This window comes from Temnothorax americanus, unplaced genomic scaffold (genome assembly GCF_048541705.1).
Source record: "Temnothorax americanus isolate GAGA-0224 unplaced genomic scaffold, ASM4854170v1 Scaffold11, whole genome shotgun sequence".
Taxonomy (NCBI): domain Eukaryota; kingdom Metazoa; phylum Arthropoda; class Insecta; order Hymenoptera; family Formicidae; genus Temnothorax; species Temnothorax americanus.
In genome coordinates, this window is record NW_027509242.1 from 768,758 (window position 1) to 789,052 (window position 20,295).

General features: G+C 40.9%; 3 protein-coding genes across 5 annotated transcripts; 1 reads left to right on the forward strand and 2 right to left on the reverse strand.

Moving 5' to 3' along the window:
• Positions 1 to 1,742: 1,742 nt before the first annotated feature.
• Positions 1,743 to 15,293, reverse strand: Kat80 (katanin p80). Of its 2 annotated transcripts, XM_077424707.1 has the most exons (15): positions 14,870 to 15,293; positions 13,666 to 13,796; positions 13,094 to 13,438; positions 12,726 to 12,916; positions 12,492 to 12,642; positions 12,250 to 12,413; positions 12,036 to 12,160; positions 11,769 to 11,825; positions 10,844 to 11,396; positions 10,206 to 10,503; positions 9,909 to 10,088; positions 9,754 to 9,830; positions 9,594 to 9,668; positions 5,298 to 5,417; positions 1,743 to 5,067 (listed from the first exon to the last, which is right to left on the reverse strand). In XM_077424707.1, the coding sequence occupies exons 1-15, from the start codon at positions 14,901 to 14,903 to the stop codon at positions 4,935 to 4,937; spliced, it is 2,634 nt and encodes an 877-aa protein (XP_077280833.1). In that variant the 5' UTR covers positions 14,904 to 15,293; the 3' UTR covers positions 1,743 to 4,934. The 2 variants fall into 2 exon arrangements, with proteins under 2 accessions (XP_077280833.1, XP_077280837.1); XM_077424711.1 differs by lacking the exon at positions 11,769 to 11,825 and having other exon boundaries at positions 14,870 to 15,292.
• Positions 15,294 to 15,880: 587 nt separating this feature from the next.
• On the forward strand, positions 15,881 to 17,145 carry LOC143908083 (UPF0598 protein CG30010). 2 transcript variants are annotated; one of them, XM_077425380.1, is made up of 4 exons: positions 15,881 to 16,200; positions 16,294 to 16,341; positions 16,401 to 16,625; positions 16,711 to 17,145. In XM_077425380.1, exons 1-4 carry the CDS (start codon positions 16,045 to 16,047, stop codon positions 16,936 to 16,938), a joined length of 657 nt encoding a protein of 218 aa, XP_077281506.1. In that variant the 5' UTR covers positions 15,881 to 16,044; the 3' UTR covers positions 16,939 to 17,145. The 2 variants fall into 2 exon arrangements, with proteins under 2 accessions (XP_077281506.1, XP_077281516.1); XM_077425390.1 differs by having other exon boundaries at positions 15,886 to 16,200; positions 16,294 to 16,342; positions 16,405 to 16,625.
• On the reverse strand, positions 16,943 to 20,295 carry LOC143907933 (angio-associated migratory cell protein). Its single transcript, XM_077425073.1, has 8 exons — positions 19,884 to 20,295; positions 19,600 to 19,825; positions 19,233 to 19,498; positions 18,862 to 19,009; positions 18,576 to 18,787; positions 17,958 to 18,122; positions 17,701 to 17,876; positions 16,943 to 17,256 (listed from the first exon to the last, which is right to left on the reverse strand). The coding sequence occupies exons 1-8, from the start codon at positions 19,884 to 19,886 to the stop codon at positions 17,184 to 17,186; spliced, it is 1,269 nt and encodes a 422-aa protein (XP_077281199.1). The 5' UTR covers positions 19,887 to 20,295; the 3' UTR covers positions 16,943 to 17,183.

Below are 20,295 nucleotides of genomic sequence, written 5' to 3' on the forward strand. Positions count from 1 at the left end.
ATTCGCGATTACGTGGAGCAATAAGATTGATTGACAAAAATCGGGCTTTAAAGGGTGGGGCAGAGCGCCGATGCAAATACAGATAGTCCGACCTCGCGACTTTTTTTACACGGGATAAGCGAACGCGATAAAAAGAAAGCCTGGCGTTGATGGATGAGATCGGATTATCGACTTCTTCGATCCATAAAAAAATTTCGCCGGTAGATAACCACGATGATCTAAAAAATGTCATTAGCAAAATTGTCGAGGAGGAAACACTTTTCGTTAAAAAAATCTAAAAGACGGAAAAAGAGGTATAAAATAAACGACACGAATTTTTTGTCAAAGAGTACTATTATTGCAATTAGCGCGCATACGGCTGCGAACAGGATGACGGACTTAACGGCTAGAGTTGATTAACGCGCAATCGGCACAGGTAAAAAGAAGGAATCTCTGGATAATTGTTAAGGCAGTTGTGTGCGAAGTTCGACAAATCATTCCTTTCTGGACGATCTGCCTATTTATCAATCGCAAGACAGTTAATGACGAGCCCGTCCACGTCAATTAAACCGCAGTTACAAACGAAGTTTGATTATATGTACAACGTATATATTCTAAACATTGAAGCGGATCTCATTGAGTGAAATTAAAACAGGCAAAAAGTATACAGCAAAGCGGACCGAAGGACTCCCTTTTGTGATCCTTCTTCTCCCGTGTTCCAATTTACAAAAGATTTACAGTCGCGGCGGGATATTCGTCCCAGCTCGTCGAGCGGAACTATAATTGTTAATACCAACTATAGAACAGCGAAGAATTAATCGCTGAATTCGTCTCTGCAATATGAAAACGAAGATCCCACATTTTCTACGTAAATGACAGACGACAAACGTGATTATAAATATTGCAACATCTTGCGCGAGTACAAAATAGATAGAATTCCTATAGAACGAAGTATATTTACAATGTCGATATCAAAAAAGTACTCGTCCATCGCTTAAAAAGTCGCATCCCAAAATTATATATTCATATTAAGAATTATAATATGTATAATTAAAATATAATATATAATTCTTAATATATATTTATCATTGAAAATTATGTTATATGCTAGTTTTTTTTTCGTGAAATAGATAGAGGTATATCTTCAATGAAATATTTTTAAAACACAGCCGACGCTCATACTTCGCGGACGCGACACCAACACATTAGATCTGCAAATTCGTCTTCGATAATATTCCGCATCGTGTAATGTGGTCACGAATGTCCACCGTGTCTAAAATGATAAAGGAAATATAAAAAAAAAGACAAGGGATAGAATAAATAACACAATTTATTATACTCCCGTTTAAATAACACAATCGACGGCGGCGCAAATAAAAATCGAGAATGTTAAAATAAAACAGCGATAACGCGCAGTAGACTAACGTGTATCAGTAAAACAGTAATAAAATTTGTTATCCAGTAAAAGTAACATCTAGTAAAAGTAAGATGGTTCGATGGATTTGCGAAACGCAAATTCCACGTTTGGGATTATATCGGGTGATACAACGATTACCGGCGCAACTTGGAGCAAAGTTACACGCTCGAGACGTTCCTCGCTCGTGAGATCGTGAATCACGATCGATATCACGCAACGTATGAGCGTAAGCTTAAGCTAAAATCGGAGCGATAAGTTACAGGACGATAAATTACAGGAGCATTCGAAGGACACACGCACGCAGGACGCATATTCTCTCTCTTTCTCGTATTTTTTTTTCTCACTCTCTCTCTCTCTCTCTCCCTTTCTCACTCCCTTACAAAAATAAGTTGGACGGAACGGACAACGAGTATCCTCGTAATTTTCTTACCCCCGTTTCGAAGGCGATTAGGCCATCCGGTTGGAGGCTTGAGCTCCTCTTCCCTCGTCATTCCGCGAAAACGCTTGGCAGACTGTAATTCGCGAAAGTCTATCCGTGTTAAGAGTGTTGTCAGATGGCTCTAAGCGTGAGCAAAGTGATTTCGTATCTCGCGACCCGAGGACAACGCGAAAATATCGAGAAGATGAATATAGTGAGAATCTACCCGTATAAAAATAGAAAACAAATTTCCTTTCGCAGTTCTCGTCTTCAAATTCTTCGTTCGTGAAAAATAGTGAATTTTCTTTCAATCCTTAAGTTTAATTCGTTTTATCTTTATCTCGAATTCTGTCCGTTTGTTTTGACTTCTGCTTTTTGCGCGGCGATTATTTTTCTAATGTATTCTAGCGTCACTAGTGGAATCGAAACGATTCCATTTTCTTTAACATAACGATTTACATTTTCGTCGATTTATAACGGAAATTATTTTCCAACGTGAAAAGTCGGGGCAGAACATGGTTGCGGAGGTATGTGGTAGCAACGCGCTGTACAAAAAAGAAAAAAAAAGAAATAACACGTGAGACGTAAAATTAACGAAAGAGTTGTACGCTTTATTACATAATACTTCGAGGCAACTGTTAAAGTTGTAATACCTATATCTCTTGGGCTTCGCCCTCTCATTTGTACAACGCACGGTGTCCTTTTCCTCGAGGACGAGAAAACGCGAAAATGCAGGTCTCGCTATGCGGAGGACGATCGCACGATCGAGTATTGCACTGTATGTAATAAATAATCCTCTATTGGCAGCAATATCAGGATCGCCTCTCGTTACGTTGGAAGGGAAAGCTGAACGATCGACTTAATTAACAGAAGACGTGATCGACTTAATTAACGATTTAAATAAAACATAAAATCAGCAGTAAAAGATTAACTATCACGACGACGATAACAAAAAAGAACATGCACGCTCCAGCCACAATTATCTTGCCTCGATCTCTTCTATAATTTTTCACCTATTTTTAAATATTAAAAATCGTGATACGGAAAAAATCGTCGCGACAAGATTGAAAGGCAGCGAGTGACGTTAATCCGCGTCGCAAATTGAATTCCAAAAATGTTTCGCGGAACAGATTTTCATTACGTTAGGCGGTTAGGACTCAGAACTACAAGAGCCACAGTTTGGCGCTAAATGCGCAGGAATATGACAAATAGTTCCATATAAAAAATACTTCCGCGATAAACAATATCTTGGATAATACTGATCCAATTTTCGTTGCAAAGCCGTGCGTGTAAAATATGAAAATATACATTGCTCTTCTTTTACGTTGCAATACTGTGAATGCGACGCTTAAATTAATACTGTTCGATCTTGTCGCGCAATCGCCGCCTTTCAATTTGTCACGACGAGACACGGCGAAATCGCAAAACGGCAAAGCGCAAAATGATCGCAAAACCAGACGAAAACTATCTTACAAAACAGGCGCGTATTGTCTCCAGGGATTTATTGTTGCTCCTCCATATCTTCCGCGTGCTAATTAAAAACATTCATTCGGCGACAAAAATAGAGTATAAAAAATTGTTTGAAAATTCTTAAAAATGCACCTTTATATGGTGCGTATATAATAGCGGCACCCGCATCGACGCTTCATCAACGTCACGTTTTTGTATTTAACTCTGTGAAATATTAGGCAATCACAAAACGTCGGGACAAAATGCAGTTCATGATGCCACGGGCGCTATTGTAAAAAAAAATAATTTAAACGTGAATATAAAAAACGAACGTTCGTCGATACGCGCTTTTCCCGTTCCAATTCTCGACCCTTTCCGTTCTTCTAGGCGCGTACAAGCTCGCACTTAGGCCCTCTCGCATCTTACATTTTACGATTTTGTCTCTCCGTGGGGTCAAGGTATCTACGTTAGGATTGTTTTATTAGTAAACGGACGTAAATACCTTTTGCAAAAATACAATCTCTCTCATACGCTAAGAAAGGTCCGTTACATGCTACGTTACACTTCGTTATTCGCTTAGTCGCATTAATTATCGTCTCCACGGACTTTAGACTGATTCCAGCCGAAATGTTCGATAATAGTGTGTGACTTGTGGCAAGAAAGGCGCAAAACGTCGTTCAGCGAGACTTTATTTTGTGCTGCGCGAACGAATCGACGCTCGTTCGGAACATTTCCCAGCTAATTTCTATCTGCGAATCTGAAATCGGTATACTGATGCATCGGGATTTGGCGAATCCATTTCTTATTTTTGTTTCGTTATTGCTTTGTTTTTAGAATGAAAAGTCTTGTTAATTGACGCGCGTAGAGATACGAATACTCCCAATAGAAAAAGCGCGTTTAATTTTAATACTTTTCTCACGTGGATCATTCCACTTAATTTAATTTGTTCTTTAAAGACTTGTGCTTTTATTGTTTTAAAAATATCATGTTAATAACATGAATATATTCCTAGACTTCCTAACAACAATTCAAACTTAACCGATTTCGACTTAAAAAGATCAGAGAGAAAAAATCCTAAAAATATCTTTAAAGAACCATGGTTTTTTTAAACTGATAAAATTGATTTAATCCTGATGTTTCAGTATAATATTAGATATGTTTGGCGACAATATGTCTTTCCTCGCTTTCACCCGCCTCTCATTTAACTCCGCAAACTTTTCTTAATTTAGATTTCTTTCCTTGCCTTCACCGACACGCTCCCTCTCTTTTCTTTATTTTTTTCATCTAATCTTGTTGTTACCGTTCAGCAACTAAGTAACGAACGTCTCGCAATTTTGTTCATTTTCTTTGAGAATCGGTGCGCGACTGCGGAGATGACAACGACAAGGAGAAGGTGATAGCAAGTGGATCGACCGAGGACGACGGAAGAAATCGACAGCAGCAGGAAACTTCACGAGCCACGTACTTTCACGAACGTTTCCTCAACGGTATATCGTGATCTTGTTGCTACTCCTCGACAGAGTTTGTCTCGCTTCCATTTGGCGGCCACAACGCGGCCTTCGTTTCATGTCTGCTGGGCCGATGATCATCGGGAGGAAACCGACGTCGGTCGTCGACCGACGATACTGGCGGTCGAATTCACGAGGGTCTCAGACAACGCCGCTCTCGAGGTCACTCGAGGCTCCTGATGAGCACGGCCAGTTCGCGGAACGAGGCGCCGAGTTTGCCGGGCGTCGATTGCTTCTTTAGCAGGACTGCCCGTATCGCCGAAAGCTTCTCGTAGCAGGAAAGGCACTTGTGGTACCTGGAAAGAGAAGAAAAGAAACCGCTCGTGAAGTTTCCGCGCCGAAGACGGAGTGACAACGATGTTACCTCGCATCCAGAAAATATTATCTTATTTTTCTTAGCATTATTAAGTATAATACGATGCTTGAGTATATTTTCTTCTCGCTAATAAAAGCAGGGGAAGCAAATTATTCGAACAAAAAAATACCTAGATATCTAGTATAGTAAAATATATAGTAAAGAACTCACCGTTCCTCTCGCGACACGTCGACGCCGATTGTGTGAAGGGGTGCCTCCACATTGGACTTTATCACTGGGGCGAAATTACGAAGAATAAGTCTCAATGCCGAGCAAGCTACAGATATATACCTGAAACAAACAATTTTGACAAAATATAATATATTTAATAATAATAAATTATATATGTCATACGGATTAATCTTATATTTTTAAGATTATTTATACACACATGCAGATTGAAGAACAATATTTTTGCGTCTAATTAATCCAATTAAATTTATTAAATTTGATCAAATGATTTATCACTAAAATGTGTCTATATATATGTCTGTGTTAAAACTTGAAATACGTCTAACATTAAAACAAATTATAAATAAACTATAAATGAACTGAGAAATAAATTACGTAATAAATTAATTATATGTATATTTGTATATATTATATATATTTCAGCTATTTTTTTAATTATATAAGAAATGAATGAAACATAGACGTCTATGGAATGAAACGAGCGAGATACCATATTATGCAATTTATAACTCGTTCGTCTAGGAATAACTTGGGCGTTCGGGATAAAAACAATCGTGGAATGGAGAATGGAAGCCCGTCTCCCAACATTGGTCTGGTCACGCCTGGTCCGTTCGGTAAAACGGGCGTTATTAGGCCTGCTAACGACGCCAATAAATAACGAAAGGCACGGAAGGCTTGCCTGCACGATTCAGCACGCTCTCGCTTTCGGACGGACGGGCGATAAAGGGTTCGAGCTCCCGTTTGAATCGGCGAGACGAATCGCAAACGGTCTCATGAATGCAACGCGCGCGACGCCGATCGACAATACCCCGTGTAATGCACCGTACACCAGTTACGGCAATTCAAATTTTATGCGATTTGTAACAAAATGTGAAACCGATACGAGAGAATAGTCGAGTAGGCTTCGGGACAAGCGTCTTTTCATGGACTTTTCAAGTAAAATCACCTAATATTTAAGATAATAATTAATTGATTTAGATATAATAATTTAATCATCGTTGAATATAAAAAAAAAAAAATAATTTTAATCCTTCTTCTTCTTGAGAATAAAATAGGGAAATAAGTTTCAAGCTGCAGAATCTTATTAACTGAAATTTCGCAAGTTAATTAATATTCTTTATGCATGAGCTCAATCCTCCTATATACTTTGCCAAATAATTTCCAACGTTTTACATCAGCAATAAACGCGTTTTCTTTTCGGAATCAGCGGTGATCTATATAGGGATGGAGATAGGCGTTGAAGGGGGTGCGAGAAGCGATCGCGAAATTGGAAAACGATCGGGCGGGGCGCGAGCCCTTCCCCTGACACGTGACACGCGTCTAGACATTCTGGCCGACGATCCCTTTTTTTTCTCACGAAGCACCGGGTCCAGGACGAAAAGCCGCGACGAACGAGCCGTGAAAATGACGAGCGAGCAAACGACTATATGCAAACCGCCACTTTACATAATAAGTCGTCCAAGATGTGTATATTTGTCCCCGCGTTGTCAATTTCAGGTCACAAAATGCTATCGCTCCTCGAAATGTGCGAATCCAACACACAAACATACCGAGTTTTCCCCGTTTCCGTTTTGCTATATATTCTACTGCGTGTATCTCCAGAAATATTTTTTCACTAAAATAACAATTTTCAGAATTGATTATTCCTGCATGATAATTAGATGGAAAATTATGTTAAGAATAATTTTTTCACGTTAAATACTGAAATAATTAGGTAGCAAAGTAGTAAAAATTTTCAGATAAAGACTAAGTTAACAAGATAATATATCCCATTGTTAATACTTTTACACTTATATAATTATATTGCATAAACTTATTATATATTATAAACTTATTACGATTATATATATTAAATATAATTTATATAATTTTTCCGAGCAGAGAGAATGGCAGGTACTAACAAATGGCTCGACGACCTCGCTATTACGAGTGACTGCGAACGACAGCTGCTGAGCGGCGGATAATTAGTTTGAATTCACTTTTCACGGTATTAAATACATACGCGCGGGTTGCTAATACGCGACTGCTATTAACCGGTTCACTGAAATTACTCCACAGGCAATCGGCACGAGTGGTCCAATTAACACAACAGCTTATTTTCTGAAACCAAACTGCCGCAGAAGTCTTTTTTTTTTTATAGTCTAAAGATATATGCAAGATAGAAATTATAAGAAATATTCTTTCAGATATAATCTCAAGTTTTCAGAAAAATTTAAATTACAATTAGCAAGACAATATACAGGGTGATAATTGAGAAGTTACTCAAACTAAATTACTGTTATTTTGCAATGATGAGCGAACAGAATGAGACAAATTAAACCTAACGTTATACTGTATAATTACTCGCTGTAACAAATACATATACAACTTGACAGGAGAAGACAAGGGTCCCAAGATAGATGGAAAGAGAAGAAACGGGAAACTCGTTAGAGCATTTGGTGTTCGATCGAAGCCTAATTTTGGGGAAACCCTTACAGGTTCATCGGAAGTTACACGACCAATCTGCTGCTCGATACGACTAATTAATCGTTAAATCAATATAAAAATGATTTGCGGTCCGATCGGATCGAGATTGCAGGTGTAAAAAATTGATTGTAGCATAAGGAGATTGTAGCGACGATTTTTCTGACAAAAAATAAAAATTTGTGACAAATATTACTACACGCTAATAGTGAAATACAATAAAAATCTAATGATATAGGTATATTTATATATTATGATAAATTTAAAAATATATAAATTAACAAATGCGTAAAATTAGTCAGATCAAAATAATGCTAAAATTTTAGCAGATAAATAAACTAATTTCTATGTATATAAAATATTTTGATGAAAATTTAACGCAAAATTAAATTATAATTAGGCTTCTAAAATCCAAATGAGTGATCGCAGATCATTATATCCTGATAATGAGAGGACAGATTCTTGCGAGGCAACACGTGCGCGAGGAATAAAGGCTGAGGGTGAGTAATGGTAGCCCACAATAAAACGCGGAAGGAAACAGTCGTTCTTCGTCACGACAAAGCAACAGCTTGGAACTGAGGGCAGTCGGTTAATCGCCCACTTTCGTACGTCAAACGAACGTAAAAGACAAGCCCCCTCCTCCTCACTCGGATTTATAGTCGAACGGTCAGGAAGTGGCGCGTATCTGACGAGAAACCGTTTAAATTTGCAGTTATGGGACGTAACGGTAATATAAAACTTTACCTCGAATGAAATATCTCCCTCTGCTAAACGTAGTTATAATAAGACTCAGTTTTATCATTACTTTTCAATAATCGACCGCTCGGCGTACATCGTCGCGAAGAAAGAGTCAGCTGCTCTAATCTTTCTAGTTCAAATAATTTCCCAGATCTAGAAACCTAAATTTACGAAATTTTCTAGATTCAAAGTCTTTTTCTAAATTTTAGAAAATTTCGTACCATAAAAAATTTCTTTCTCTAGACTTGCTCATCTGAATTTTGTTATGTGTTATTCCCTCGACGTGCGTCTAACTCTCGAAAAATTTTGATCGGTGACGACAGTTCGGTGTTGAAGATGACACTTGGTCGTCCTGTCCACTGTCATCGCGCTGTGCCGGCATATGCGAGCGTAGCGGCACTTCAGATTTCAATTCGTTTCGCGAACAATACAACACGGCGAGCGACACGGAGGATCGCATCCGTGCGTCTCGTCGAATTTGCATCTGCCGCTATCTCCCATTGTCTCGGCTAATTTCGCACACCGCCCTAACGCTCGCCTCAGATTTCCCCGCTTCAGCAAATTGGCCATTCCCATAGTGCGGCCCCGGACCTCGCAGCACCCCCTTCGAACACGGGGGACGCGAGAGAGACCCTCTCGGAAGGGGTGTCTCCATTTTCCAATACACAAATGCCGCGCGCGGCATTTCGCCATTGAATAAGGTGAAGTAATCTTAGTCGATAATAGATGCAAAGCGTGCCACGAAGAGCGATGCATATTCACCGTGTCATCTCTAAATATACACGCGTGATGCGACAATGAGACGCAGACGCGCATTGCAATCGGACGAGAATGCAAATGTGACACTAATTGTGAAGCAAATCGATCTGGAAACACGGCAAACTTGCAAGAAATATTCCGACAAAAGAAATAAGACTACATTAAAAAAAAAAAAAAAAAAACTATACATATCACTTGCAAAATAATTAGGTTCAGCTATAAACGATAGTAACGCGATAGATTATTTCGAGGACATCGGTATGTTTCTTAGGAAATATTAATAAGAAAATGTAAAGCAGAATATTTCATACTTACATCTCATATTTACTCTGAAAGAGATCGCTGATGGGACCCAATAAGGAATTGCACAGGTCCAAGTTCCACATCGCTCTGCGAACAGAAATAAAAAGAGACAATTATAAAACCAAATACTCGCCATGTTAACTGAAATTACTGGATTGATAAGGCTACATACGGTTTTAATGTGATAATACTCAGAAGATCCACGATGACCGCCAGGTCGTTCATCGCGACTGCAGATTCCACCGCGGCCTGAAATCAATATTACATTTACATTTTTCCCCTACCAACGTCTCGTACGTTTCTACGCAGAGTCAGACAGATGACTACCTTAAGATCTTTATTGTGCCAGAGTGAATATATTATTTGTAATGAGCGATGCCGACTCTTAAGTACCGCCATCATCGAATCGTGGCTGCGCATCATACTGTTCAAAACCTCGGCCTCAGACATTTCCGTCAGTACGCCCATCTGAGGATAGCCCAACGCCGTAGAACCGGTGTAACTATGCTATAAAACATAAATAAAAAAATTAAAGTTTAAGAACTTTCTAACTCCATATAAAGTACAGAATTTATTATTAATTTTGTAAATTCGCACGAATTTCTAAATGACAGGATTACCTACCGGTAAGAAATTTTCCACGTCCAAGCCGTAAGGCTTGTCGGCACTCATCGGTACCAATTCCTCCTTCTCTGCATCTTCAACGTTGGTCCTTATCTGCGAGACGCGTATGTCAACCTTGGGATTCGGTGGAATTTGAGCCTTATTAAGTAGCTTCCTCGTAGACGTGGTTGTGGAGGCGTTACGCGCCGACAGCGCGGTTGAGGTAACAAAAGTTCGGTTGAGCGACGTCGACCTCGACTGCGCTGTGTTCGGCCTGTTCAACGCAGGATCCGAGGGACTATGTCTTATATTATTAATTCTGCAATAGAGAAGCCATCTTGAGTCACATAATCGTTATAGAATACAACGATTTTCTAGTACAATTAACTTTCAATCCGAACTAATTAATTTTATAAGCATTATAATAAATATATTCTACATTTTGTGCAGTAAAAAAAATTATTTATTTTTAAAGATTGCAATCTAAGAAAAACATTTACGCCTGGTTAAGAAATGTAACTTGGTAAACATTTATATTGCGCTCATTGATATTTACGATTTAATTCATTTCCCATAATTTGTATATTTGAAGAGAATATATCTATCTTTATTGTGTGTCATTATTATCACAATAAAGCAATAGCAATAGAGGTACTTACTGTACAGGATAGTCGCTTTCGTACCCCTGCTCCCCGTCCCTGCTGTTCTGCCTCTTTAGGAAGTGCTTCGAAGAATCTGGGCTGGGTACTCTGTTCTTCAACTTGCCGTCGTCCATCACAGGAATTACCGCGGCCATCGGCGCAACACGCGGTGTCAGAGTCGAGTTCGACCTTTGCGGTCCTAAGGGATGAGTCGGTGCCGTCAGCGTTTGTTCGTTAGCGGCCACCCTTTTCCCTGGAAGTGGCGTGATGTTCTGCCGCAACGGCGGTATTGATGCGAAATTTTTGGACGCTCGTTGATTCAGACCATTGTTCGCCTGTAGATTCGCCCTGATTTGGCTCGTCGACGTGATCGTGTTCCTCTGTATCGGTGGCGAGGACTTGATCGGCTGAACACGCACCGGTACCGGCTTTGTCAGGGATAACGTGGGTGCCGGTGGAGACGGCGAAGAGGGGGATGGCATCGACGACACCTCCTCGCGCTCCATCGTGTTCAGGTTCAGGTTCGACATTGAGGTAGAGAGATTTTGCAGTATCTGCGGCTGCGCCGGATCTATGATAGATCGACAATGTACGATATTCGTCCTTTTTTTCTAAGAGAACTTATTTAAGAATCTTTTAGAAGTAAAATAATAGTAATCACTCAAAGAACAAAAATCTAAGAAAAGATTGCGCTCGCCTAATTAAAACTATTAGATTTGCAAATTAAATTTATAAATAAAAAAGACTTATCTACATATTATTCAACTTTGTTGAAATTCGTATTTTAGCATGCATCACACCAAGATTTGAATTGAATATCTTATACTATATTAATATTTGATACATTGGAAAGATTCCAATGCCGTTGTAGCAAAAATTTCGTTCCAAAACTTATATGATAATTTAGTAAAACGCAATCCGTGCAAAGGTTATTGAAACTCACCTATGTCGTGAGGCTCCTGGAAAGCCTCGAGGGATTCAGGAGGTGGTGTGCGAGACACTGCAACATATCATGCGCGGCATGCTCATTCACAAACTATACAGCGTTTGCATTCACATTTAGACGTGTTTGATATGTCGTGTGTGCGTTCGCGAGGTGATTGCGAGGAATTGGGTTAGATGTTAGACTGGAATTTCTGTCACGCACACACACACACGCACACTCGGTGAACAATGAGACATTACAAGGCGGATGTAGCGAATCACTTACACGCCCTACTCGGCTGAAAAATGTCCCTATACTCTGTTGTTACGTTGGGTATGTCCGCGTAAGTCGTCTCGTCCTCCGGATCGGTGCCAGATTTATCCGCCTCTTCTATCGTTCGTACGTCCAATCTGTAAATGCGTACATATGCACGTTACGGCGATCGATTTGTGTTAGAAATTGTAGCGTTGAAATTAAATTCGCAGAGAAAAAAACCTACGTATGTTTCTTCAACCCGATCGGTCGTTCCCTGGAGAAGCTCTTCCTCAGAGAATTTCCATGACTGAACGGCGAGCTCACAGCGGATATTCCTCCCAGAGGTGCGATTTTTTTCAAATCGCACACGTACAGAACGACATTCGCGGTATGAAAACTCGCGCCAATCTGAAACAATTTTATGCTTAACAAAAACGACACCGAATGAACATATTCGAGAGTTTAAAACCCAGCATTTTGTCCTACCAATTGGTTTTGAGCTACGGCTATGTCCTGGACTTTTCCCCAGCCGGTCGGTATCGTATCCAGGGTCCTACCCGGTTCCCAGCCGTAAACCTTTAAAACGTCGTGGCTACCGGCGAACAGGCATTCTCCGCCTTGACTAAAATACAGGCACCTAAAACAGCGCAATAACGAAAAAAAATTAGCATGGTGATCGGGGACGATACATGTTGTAGGATTATCGTTGTCCTGGCTCACCGGATGGCCGAAGAATGACTCTGTTCCGTGGAAGATACGAGCTGAAACGACTCCAAGTCCCAGAAGTGGACCGTTCTGTCGGCGCTACCGCTGGCTAATAGGAATTCGTGCGGATGAAATTCGACAGTTGTGGCCGGCCCTCTGTGTTCTGAAAATTCCCTTAGTTGTCTACCGGCCTTTAGGTCCCACAGCTAATTTAAAAGTAACACGAAGGTCAATGTTTTTTATCTCAAATATAAAAATAGCATTGAACAAAAGAATAAAAATGTTGTAATATACAAGATGATAAGAATACTTAACGGTAAGATAAGACGTGATAAAAATACATTTTCCTTTCGATACAATTCTAGGAAAGAATTCTGACTCACCTTGACCATTCCTTCCTCCCCAGCGCTGGCGATCCACTGCCCATCGGGACTGAATTTTAAACTATTCACAGTCATGTTGTGCCCCTTATACGTAAAAATGCAGCCTTTCCTACGGATATCCCACAGTTTAATCGCCGTGTCCAAACTCCCAGACGCTAGTAGCTCCCCGTAAGGATGGAAGTCCATGCAACGTATCCCGGATTTATGTCCCGTCAACGTTCGCGCCAGCTTGGCGTGCTCCAAGTCCCAAATCTTCAGCGCGCCGGTCTGCGAGCCAGCGCATACGAGATCTTCCGTTTGACCGAAGCGGACGCATCCTATGGGAGTGGTATGGCCACTCAGGCTCTAAAAAAAAAAAAGACGAGGAGCATGAGTCTCATAATAGTTTCAATTTGAATCGAATAACAAATTTGAATTTAATTACAATGTTCAAGGTACTTGATGTTCAGAGCTTTCTCTTAAAGTAGTATCTTATATAAAATTATATAGAGATAAGTATTTGTCGTACAAATCATCTGTATTTAACGTTGAATTCGGCAAACGAAAACGACATTGTATTGCGTAACAATTACCATAATACAGTTCTGCTTCCCGACGGCCCATAGGTTCACCTTTTTATCGTCACCGCCCGTAACCAGGACACGACCCGACTTGTGGCCTAGCGCCAAGCAATTGACGTTCGGCGTATGAGCGGCGAATTCCTCTGTGGCCAGAAAAAGAAGCGCATACATTTCACGTCCACTTCACGTATGCACGCTAGTTTATCCGTGTTAACGCGATGAAAAAAATGCGATATAAAAGATATCATCTCTTATATCGCATCTTTTGCGTCACATTAACATAAATAAAACAAACAAATAAATCTATCGTTGTCATCAACGTCCATTTATTTGGGAACTTGAAGATTATATAATTTCCTTTTTTAATTTATGTTAGAGAAAAAAATTAATTTACTCAACTACAAAAATTATCGCCCATTTACCAACAAATAGGAATTATCTGAGCCACTCAGAAGCCAAACTGATAAGTCCACTTCTTGTAAATTTCTTGATTTCATTACCAGAACAAATTATAACTTCTTATCAATTATCTTTATTCCTGATTTCATAGAATCGATTAATTTAGCTTCTGGGAGACTCAGCTGAGGCTTGTGAAATCAGGGACATGAGAAGTCTCTCCTTAAAGAATCGGTAATTCAACGTCAACCTATGCTCTTCCAAGTAGCTTTCTAGGCTAAATGCCAAATCATCAATAAGTGAGTTACGACCATAATTGGAAAATGTTAATTTGGAGCTAAATATACATAAACAGAGGATGTTTATTCGGATTAAAGAATTAAAGAGACACAATCTTATTTTCACATCAAGTATCAATTCAATACCCCCCCCTTCTCTGCATTATATTAAATAAAAATAGAATTGTCATTCCTACAATAAGCTATCCATTCGTAAAAACAGATAAGAAACTCTCTTTCCGTTACAATCCAGCTCCTGCCACCGTGGGAGAAGTGACTTCTCATTCTCGCCGCGGGACAAATTCCCGGATTGAGCGAGATGTAACCATAATTGGAAGAAACCGCGAGCCAAGTGCGCGAGTAAACAGAGACTGTTTACTCGCGGGGACCTCGTGGAAAAGCAGGATTCTCGTCGCGGAAAAGGGAACGGAGAGAGAAAGAGTGACACGGAGAGGGAGGACGGGACGGGAGGAGGGAAAGAGAGCGTGAGAGCGCTCGCGCGTGTCAGGACACTCGTTTTTCCCCATGAACGACGATCTTACGGAGCTTCCAGGACCTCCTCGTGGACGAGGCCATATTCGCGCCGCGCGCGCGGACTTATTTGGCAGCGACGGCGGTCCGTGGTCCCGGTTGGCGCACGACGTACGTTCTCCTCTCGCTGCCGCCGCTGCGCGAACGTAACATGTTTACCAGCATCAACGGCAACAGCAGCCTCCTCTTCTCGCGCGGCGGCCTTCTCCTCTTGCCCTTGCCTTCCGCGACCGGGGCAACCGCGGCGCGTGGCGTCGCGCAACGTCACGTCGTGTCGCGTCGCGTCGCGTCGCGTCGCGTCGCCGTGGTCGTGGTCGCCGCTCCCCCGCGCCCCCGCCGCACCGGGGTGAGAACGTGGAAAAGGAAACGCGACGCTGGCTGGTCGCGAGAGCGCGGACAAACGCTCGCCTCTCTCTGCCTCTCTCACTCGGGAAACTGCCAGTGCCTTGTGCCTTGAGTGCCACCTCCTCCGCGCAGCCCACCGGCTCATAATCTCATCTCTTGAACCTGTCACTATTCTGTTCGTCTCTCTTTCTCTCCCTCGCTCTACGTGCGCAAGAGAGGGTCGCGTGGTGACGTCGCGTCTCTTCGTCAGATGACACTGATGACAGCGGTTCGCGTTATCGACCGCCTATAAGGCAAACCGACCGCAGTTACCGACCGTCGTTTCTAACCTCCTCTTTGACTGCAAAAACTATATAGGTGCTACCTAAGTATTTCTATATTATCCTTACAAATTTTAAATTTTATGTTTTATAATATTTATTTAATTATATTTGCAATTTTTTTTTATATTTATAAATTTTATATATATATATATGTTTTTTTTTCTCTCCTCGCTCGAAGCTTGCCGAGCGCCGGGCTGGCCGAGCGCGGCCGCGGCGGCCAGAATATCTTCTCCAGCTGGCCAGTTCGGACACGAACCATTAGCACGGACGCAAACCATGTGCGGTTACCGAGCGAAACGACATAGTTGAGTTGCACTTTCTCAGGCGGCGCGTCGGAAAATGCAACACACGAAAATTGACGAAAAAGGCCGGGATGGCCTCTGGCCTCTCTCAGATTTCTCTCTGTATCTACATTACTTTTAAAAAATTTTAGTAGGTCTACTTTAAGAGAGAGCACGAAGTCCCCTAGGTTATATTGCGATCTAATCCCAAGTTATTGAATTCATATCCACATTGAAATGACGTCAATATTTTGTATACGCGCTGGCTTTGCGGCAAGCCGAAGACTTCCTTCGCCTAGGACTCCCAAGGGAAGTTACGTGACGTACATTCAGGGTCAATCTCCTCAGCCCCGTGTACGAGAGTACTTCTATTACGTCGACCATCAAGGCATGGTATTTTTCGTTTTATCTGCTGGTTAAGCTTCAGCTTTTGTCATTAATATGTAAACAAACGTCTTACGAATAACTTTATAAAATCTGTTACAGTTGTTCCTGGATGACGTTCGCATAAGGAACTTTACCTCTTGCTTTAAAGGTACGTAACAGTATTTACGTTAACTGAAGAAGCATCTCGTTCATATGCCGAATTTATCGCAGATAAGAAATTCCTGGCGTTCTTTTTCAAACACCTGAGGAAAAATACTACCGGACGTTACACGGACGACTTTCCGTTCTTGTCGATCTGCGGCGTGGAGAGAAACTTTGTCAGATGCGACGACTTGCCGTTGGTCTTTACAAAGGTGATTCGGAAACGTAACGTGGAAACTGGCGCGGAAGAGGACTGGTTCAGTTACGCGCACGCGGATGACTTATTGATGGTAATTCCGCAGAAGCTGTATAAAATGAAATTGTCATTTCAACCGAGTTTTACCGATAGCACAATCACCGTCGAATTTGCCGTAGGTGCCGTTCGAGCCGCAAAGATTATTTATGAACATAAAAACAGGAAGGGTGTATCACCCTGCGACGGAAAAAGCGGGTGGGATCGGCTTGGTGAGGTCCAATCTGGCTATCGAATTCAGCACCTCGTTCAACTTCGAAAACGGCGAGGGAAATGCGCCGACACATTTCGCGTGGAGAGACGAGCGATACCAGCTCGACACGGAATGGTACAGAGACAAGTTGTCATGAATAATTAGACGAAAATAATGAAACTTTATTCTTAATTTAAGTACAAGCAGATTGCGCAACATAGAAAAGTGATTCTCCGATGATCTGGAGATGAACGTATTATTTAATTTCAACAACATAGTCCTCTTTTCTATAGTTTTATCAGATATTTTGTAAATCATACTTTTGTAAATATATGTAAGTTTATACACGTGTCTATATACATAAGTTCTTGAATATTTTAATAGTCTATATTTCGCGTCGCATTAACATACTGTCGAAATGTCAAAGATCCTGGCGGTACTATCGTCGGAAACCGTCAATGCTTTTTTCTCGTCACTGAAAAATTACAAAATATATTGGTAAATACCAAAATACCGCAGAAGATATCAAATGTATTTCATAAACAAGAATTTGATATTTCGCAAATAGAATGACGCCATATCCTCAAAATGTCATCAAAGATCAGAAAATTAATTTATCAGAACGTTTAATCGCTCGAGAATGTTGCGATGCAAAATAATCGAAACTTATTATTTAAATTTGTGATTGGTATGGATATTCTCCGATACACACACACACACACGCACATTACGATAGCTGTTCGAATTTAAATAGAAAAGACGTTTATTTTTTGGCACAAGCATAATCGAAACTAATATATAACTAATCGAAATTAACCTATCCAGAATCTTTCCGATAATAGTTCTATTTTCTCCTTCTTTCACGATTGATTGGTACACATTGGTACACAATTTGCTTGCTAATAAATAAAAGGTTTACCTGGATATACATAAGTCATATAAAGCCGCTTTGTGTCCTGAGAACTGTCGAAGGCATTCACCTGCTCTAGCGTCAAAACATCTTACTTTACCATCTAATCCTGCCGTAAACAATATCGTCTTAATCCAAACCAATTTTGTGATACCTCCTTCCTGTTCCATCTCGTGCCTAAGAATCTGAAGGGGATTGCAACTTAGTACAGCTTGTCGTTTGTATATTCGAAGGGAAACTTTAGATATAAATAGAAAGAGGCATACTTGTTTAGAAATATCCCATATGTAAATTTTTCCTTGTGTATCGTTCATGACTGTACCAGTTGCAGCAGCAGGGAATGTAGGATCTTTACAGAAAGCTGCGGTTTCTACATTATTCGTATTATCGCCAGCTTCATTTCTATTCAAATCCTGAAGTATACAAATTACCTGAAAAGTAATTCGATATTACGCGTTATTCTTAAAATCTTACGATAAATCGGGATGCCGATGTAGCTTCGCGCGAGAGCGGCGAACTCGTAATTAGTGAGTCTCGAGTTCAATTCATCATCCCATATACAGATTTTACATTTCGCAAAATTACTTCAAGATAATATTGGGTGTGATGCTGACAACCTCACCTTAATTGAGAAGCCTTCGGGAGGCCAAGAATTTGGGCCGTAGCACCATCGGTTTAAGTTAGAAATCGGTAATTGACAATAATCTTGAATGATCGACATTGATCGAGCACTACTTCAATCTTTATATAGGCAACACCAAAAGCCTATACAATTTTATCAGAAATCATCTTTCTTCAAGTACAAAAAAATGTAGGAGAAAACAAAAACAATGGCACTACTTTTCCTATGTATATTGAAGAAAATTTACAGAAGTTTCCCTTACCTTGCCGTTATGCGCTGTGCTTAATACAGTCTGGCTCTGCAGTGACACCGAAATCAACAGATTATTATCCACGTGACAGTCAATAGCGATGATAGCGCTTGCATGTCCGCGCGATCGTGTTTGGTCACGAGGAGTGGTAGACAATACGGTGTTAGACTTCAAATCTATTACGTGAATTGTGCCACTTTGATATCCTATTGCGGCACGTTTCCCTGTAAGATTTACGCTAGATTTAGATTGTTCTGTTTTTTTTTTAAGAAAATTTTTAACAGGTATATTATCGTACCATCCGGAAGAATTACTCCGGTCTCCGATCTATCACCGGTACCGTGTGCAAACACTTTACAATCGTCATTTCGTGTCTTCAACATATAAACCTCCCCCGTTACGACACCTGCTATTAAGACGTCGCTGAAATGGTGCCACTTTATCCACTAGACAAAGAAAAATTATTGATAAACCTGGATAAAAACCTACTGTGAATGATTATGCTTAAATCAGCTACAATTGATTTGTTCTTTATAGCTGATTTTTTTAATACTTGTCTTTCCTCTTTCTCTCCCACAAATTTCTGATTAAATAGCTATTTTATTTCAAGCGTGAAAAATATACAGCTATAAAGAACAGTTTTAATAATTGCTAGCTTAGAGCACTCACGGTAATGTCGTTCGATAAAGTAGTTTCCCAGACGCAGGTCTTGTCACTTATCCTCCATAACTTTATCTTGCCGCGCATGTCGGCCGTGGCAATATACTTGTCGTTGTAGTTGAATTCAGCGAATATAACGCTGTCGTCATGACTGCTGCCGGTACTGAAAATACTCTCGCCCGTGTTGGCGTTCCAGAGGTACGCCTTGTCGTTCTCGTCCCCCGACGCCGCCAGCTCGCCGTTCTTACTTAACGAGCAGCAAAACACCGTGAACTCTGAAAGTCGGTTTGAAGAGAGAGAGAGAGAGAGAGTTAATGTCTCGCGTGTCAATCGGTTTCGCGTACGCCGTACGGAGATCAAGGGGGCTTTTTCTCACTGTGTGCGTGGCCGCGAAAGACACACACGGCGTCGTCGTCCTCCTCCTGCGCGTGATCCTCGTCTATCGGCGGACCCTCGTTTTCATTCCCGGACGAACCCTCGCTCTCGAAAATCGAGTCGTCCATGTCAATGATCTCCTCGATGTCGCCTACTTCCAGAATCATCTCATCCGAGTCGAGATTCCCCACCTCGGGCGGAGACGGTGGGGTATGTCGGCCTTGCATCTATCGGCGAAATCACATTTAATCGGCTACTTGATAAATTAGTAAAGCTAATACTGACCATTACGAGATAAATTCACGTCCGCGATCGAGTGAAGAACGATCTTTGCTCTTCTAGATTCTTCCCGGTATTGGATGGAACGTTGAGAATATTGATGCACGTGTTCACGGCACGTGGCTTTCGACGTTAGAGCACATTGGAACACCGACCAACCAGATCAACACTGACGAGAACGCGAGAGGTGAGAGAGCGTTTCTTCGCACTCTTCGCAGCTGAGCCCTCTGCACTCGTTATCTTTCCTCTCTTTTTCTCTCCATCTCTAATTACACACCTGTTGTTTTAAAGTGCAGAAAGTGCAACCACAAAAAATGATTTCTCATAAGGTCTATTTTCTATTGCTAAACTTGCTGTGTGTACATACTAGTTCAGCATGTGGAATAAAAAAAGATGAACTCTAAACAAGTGCGGTGAC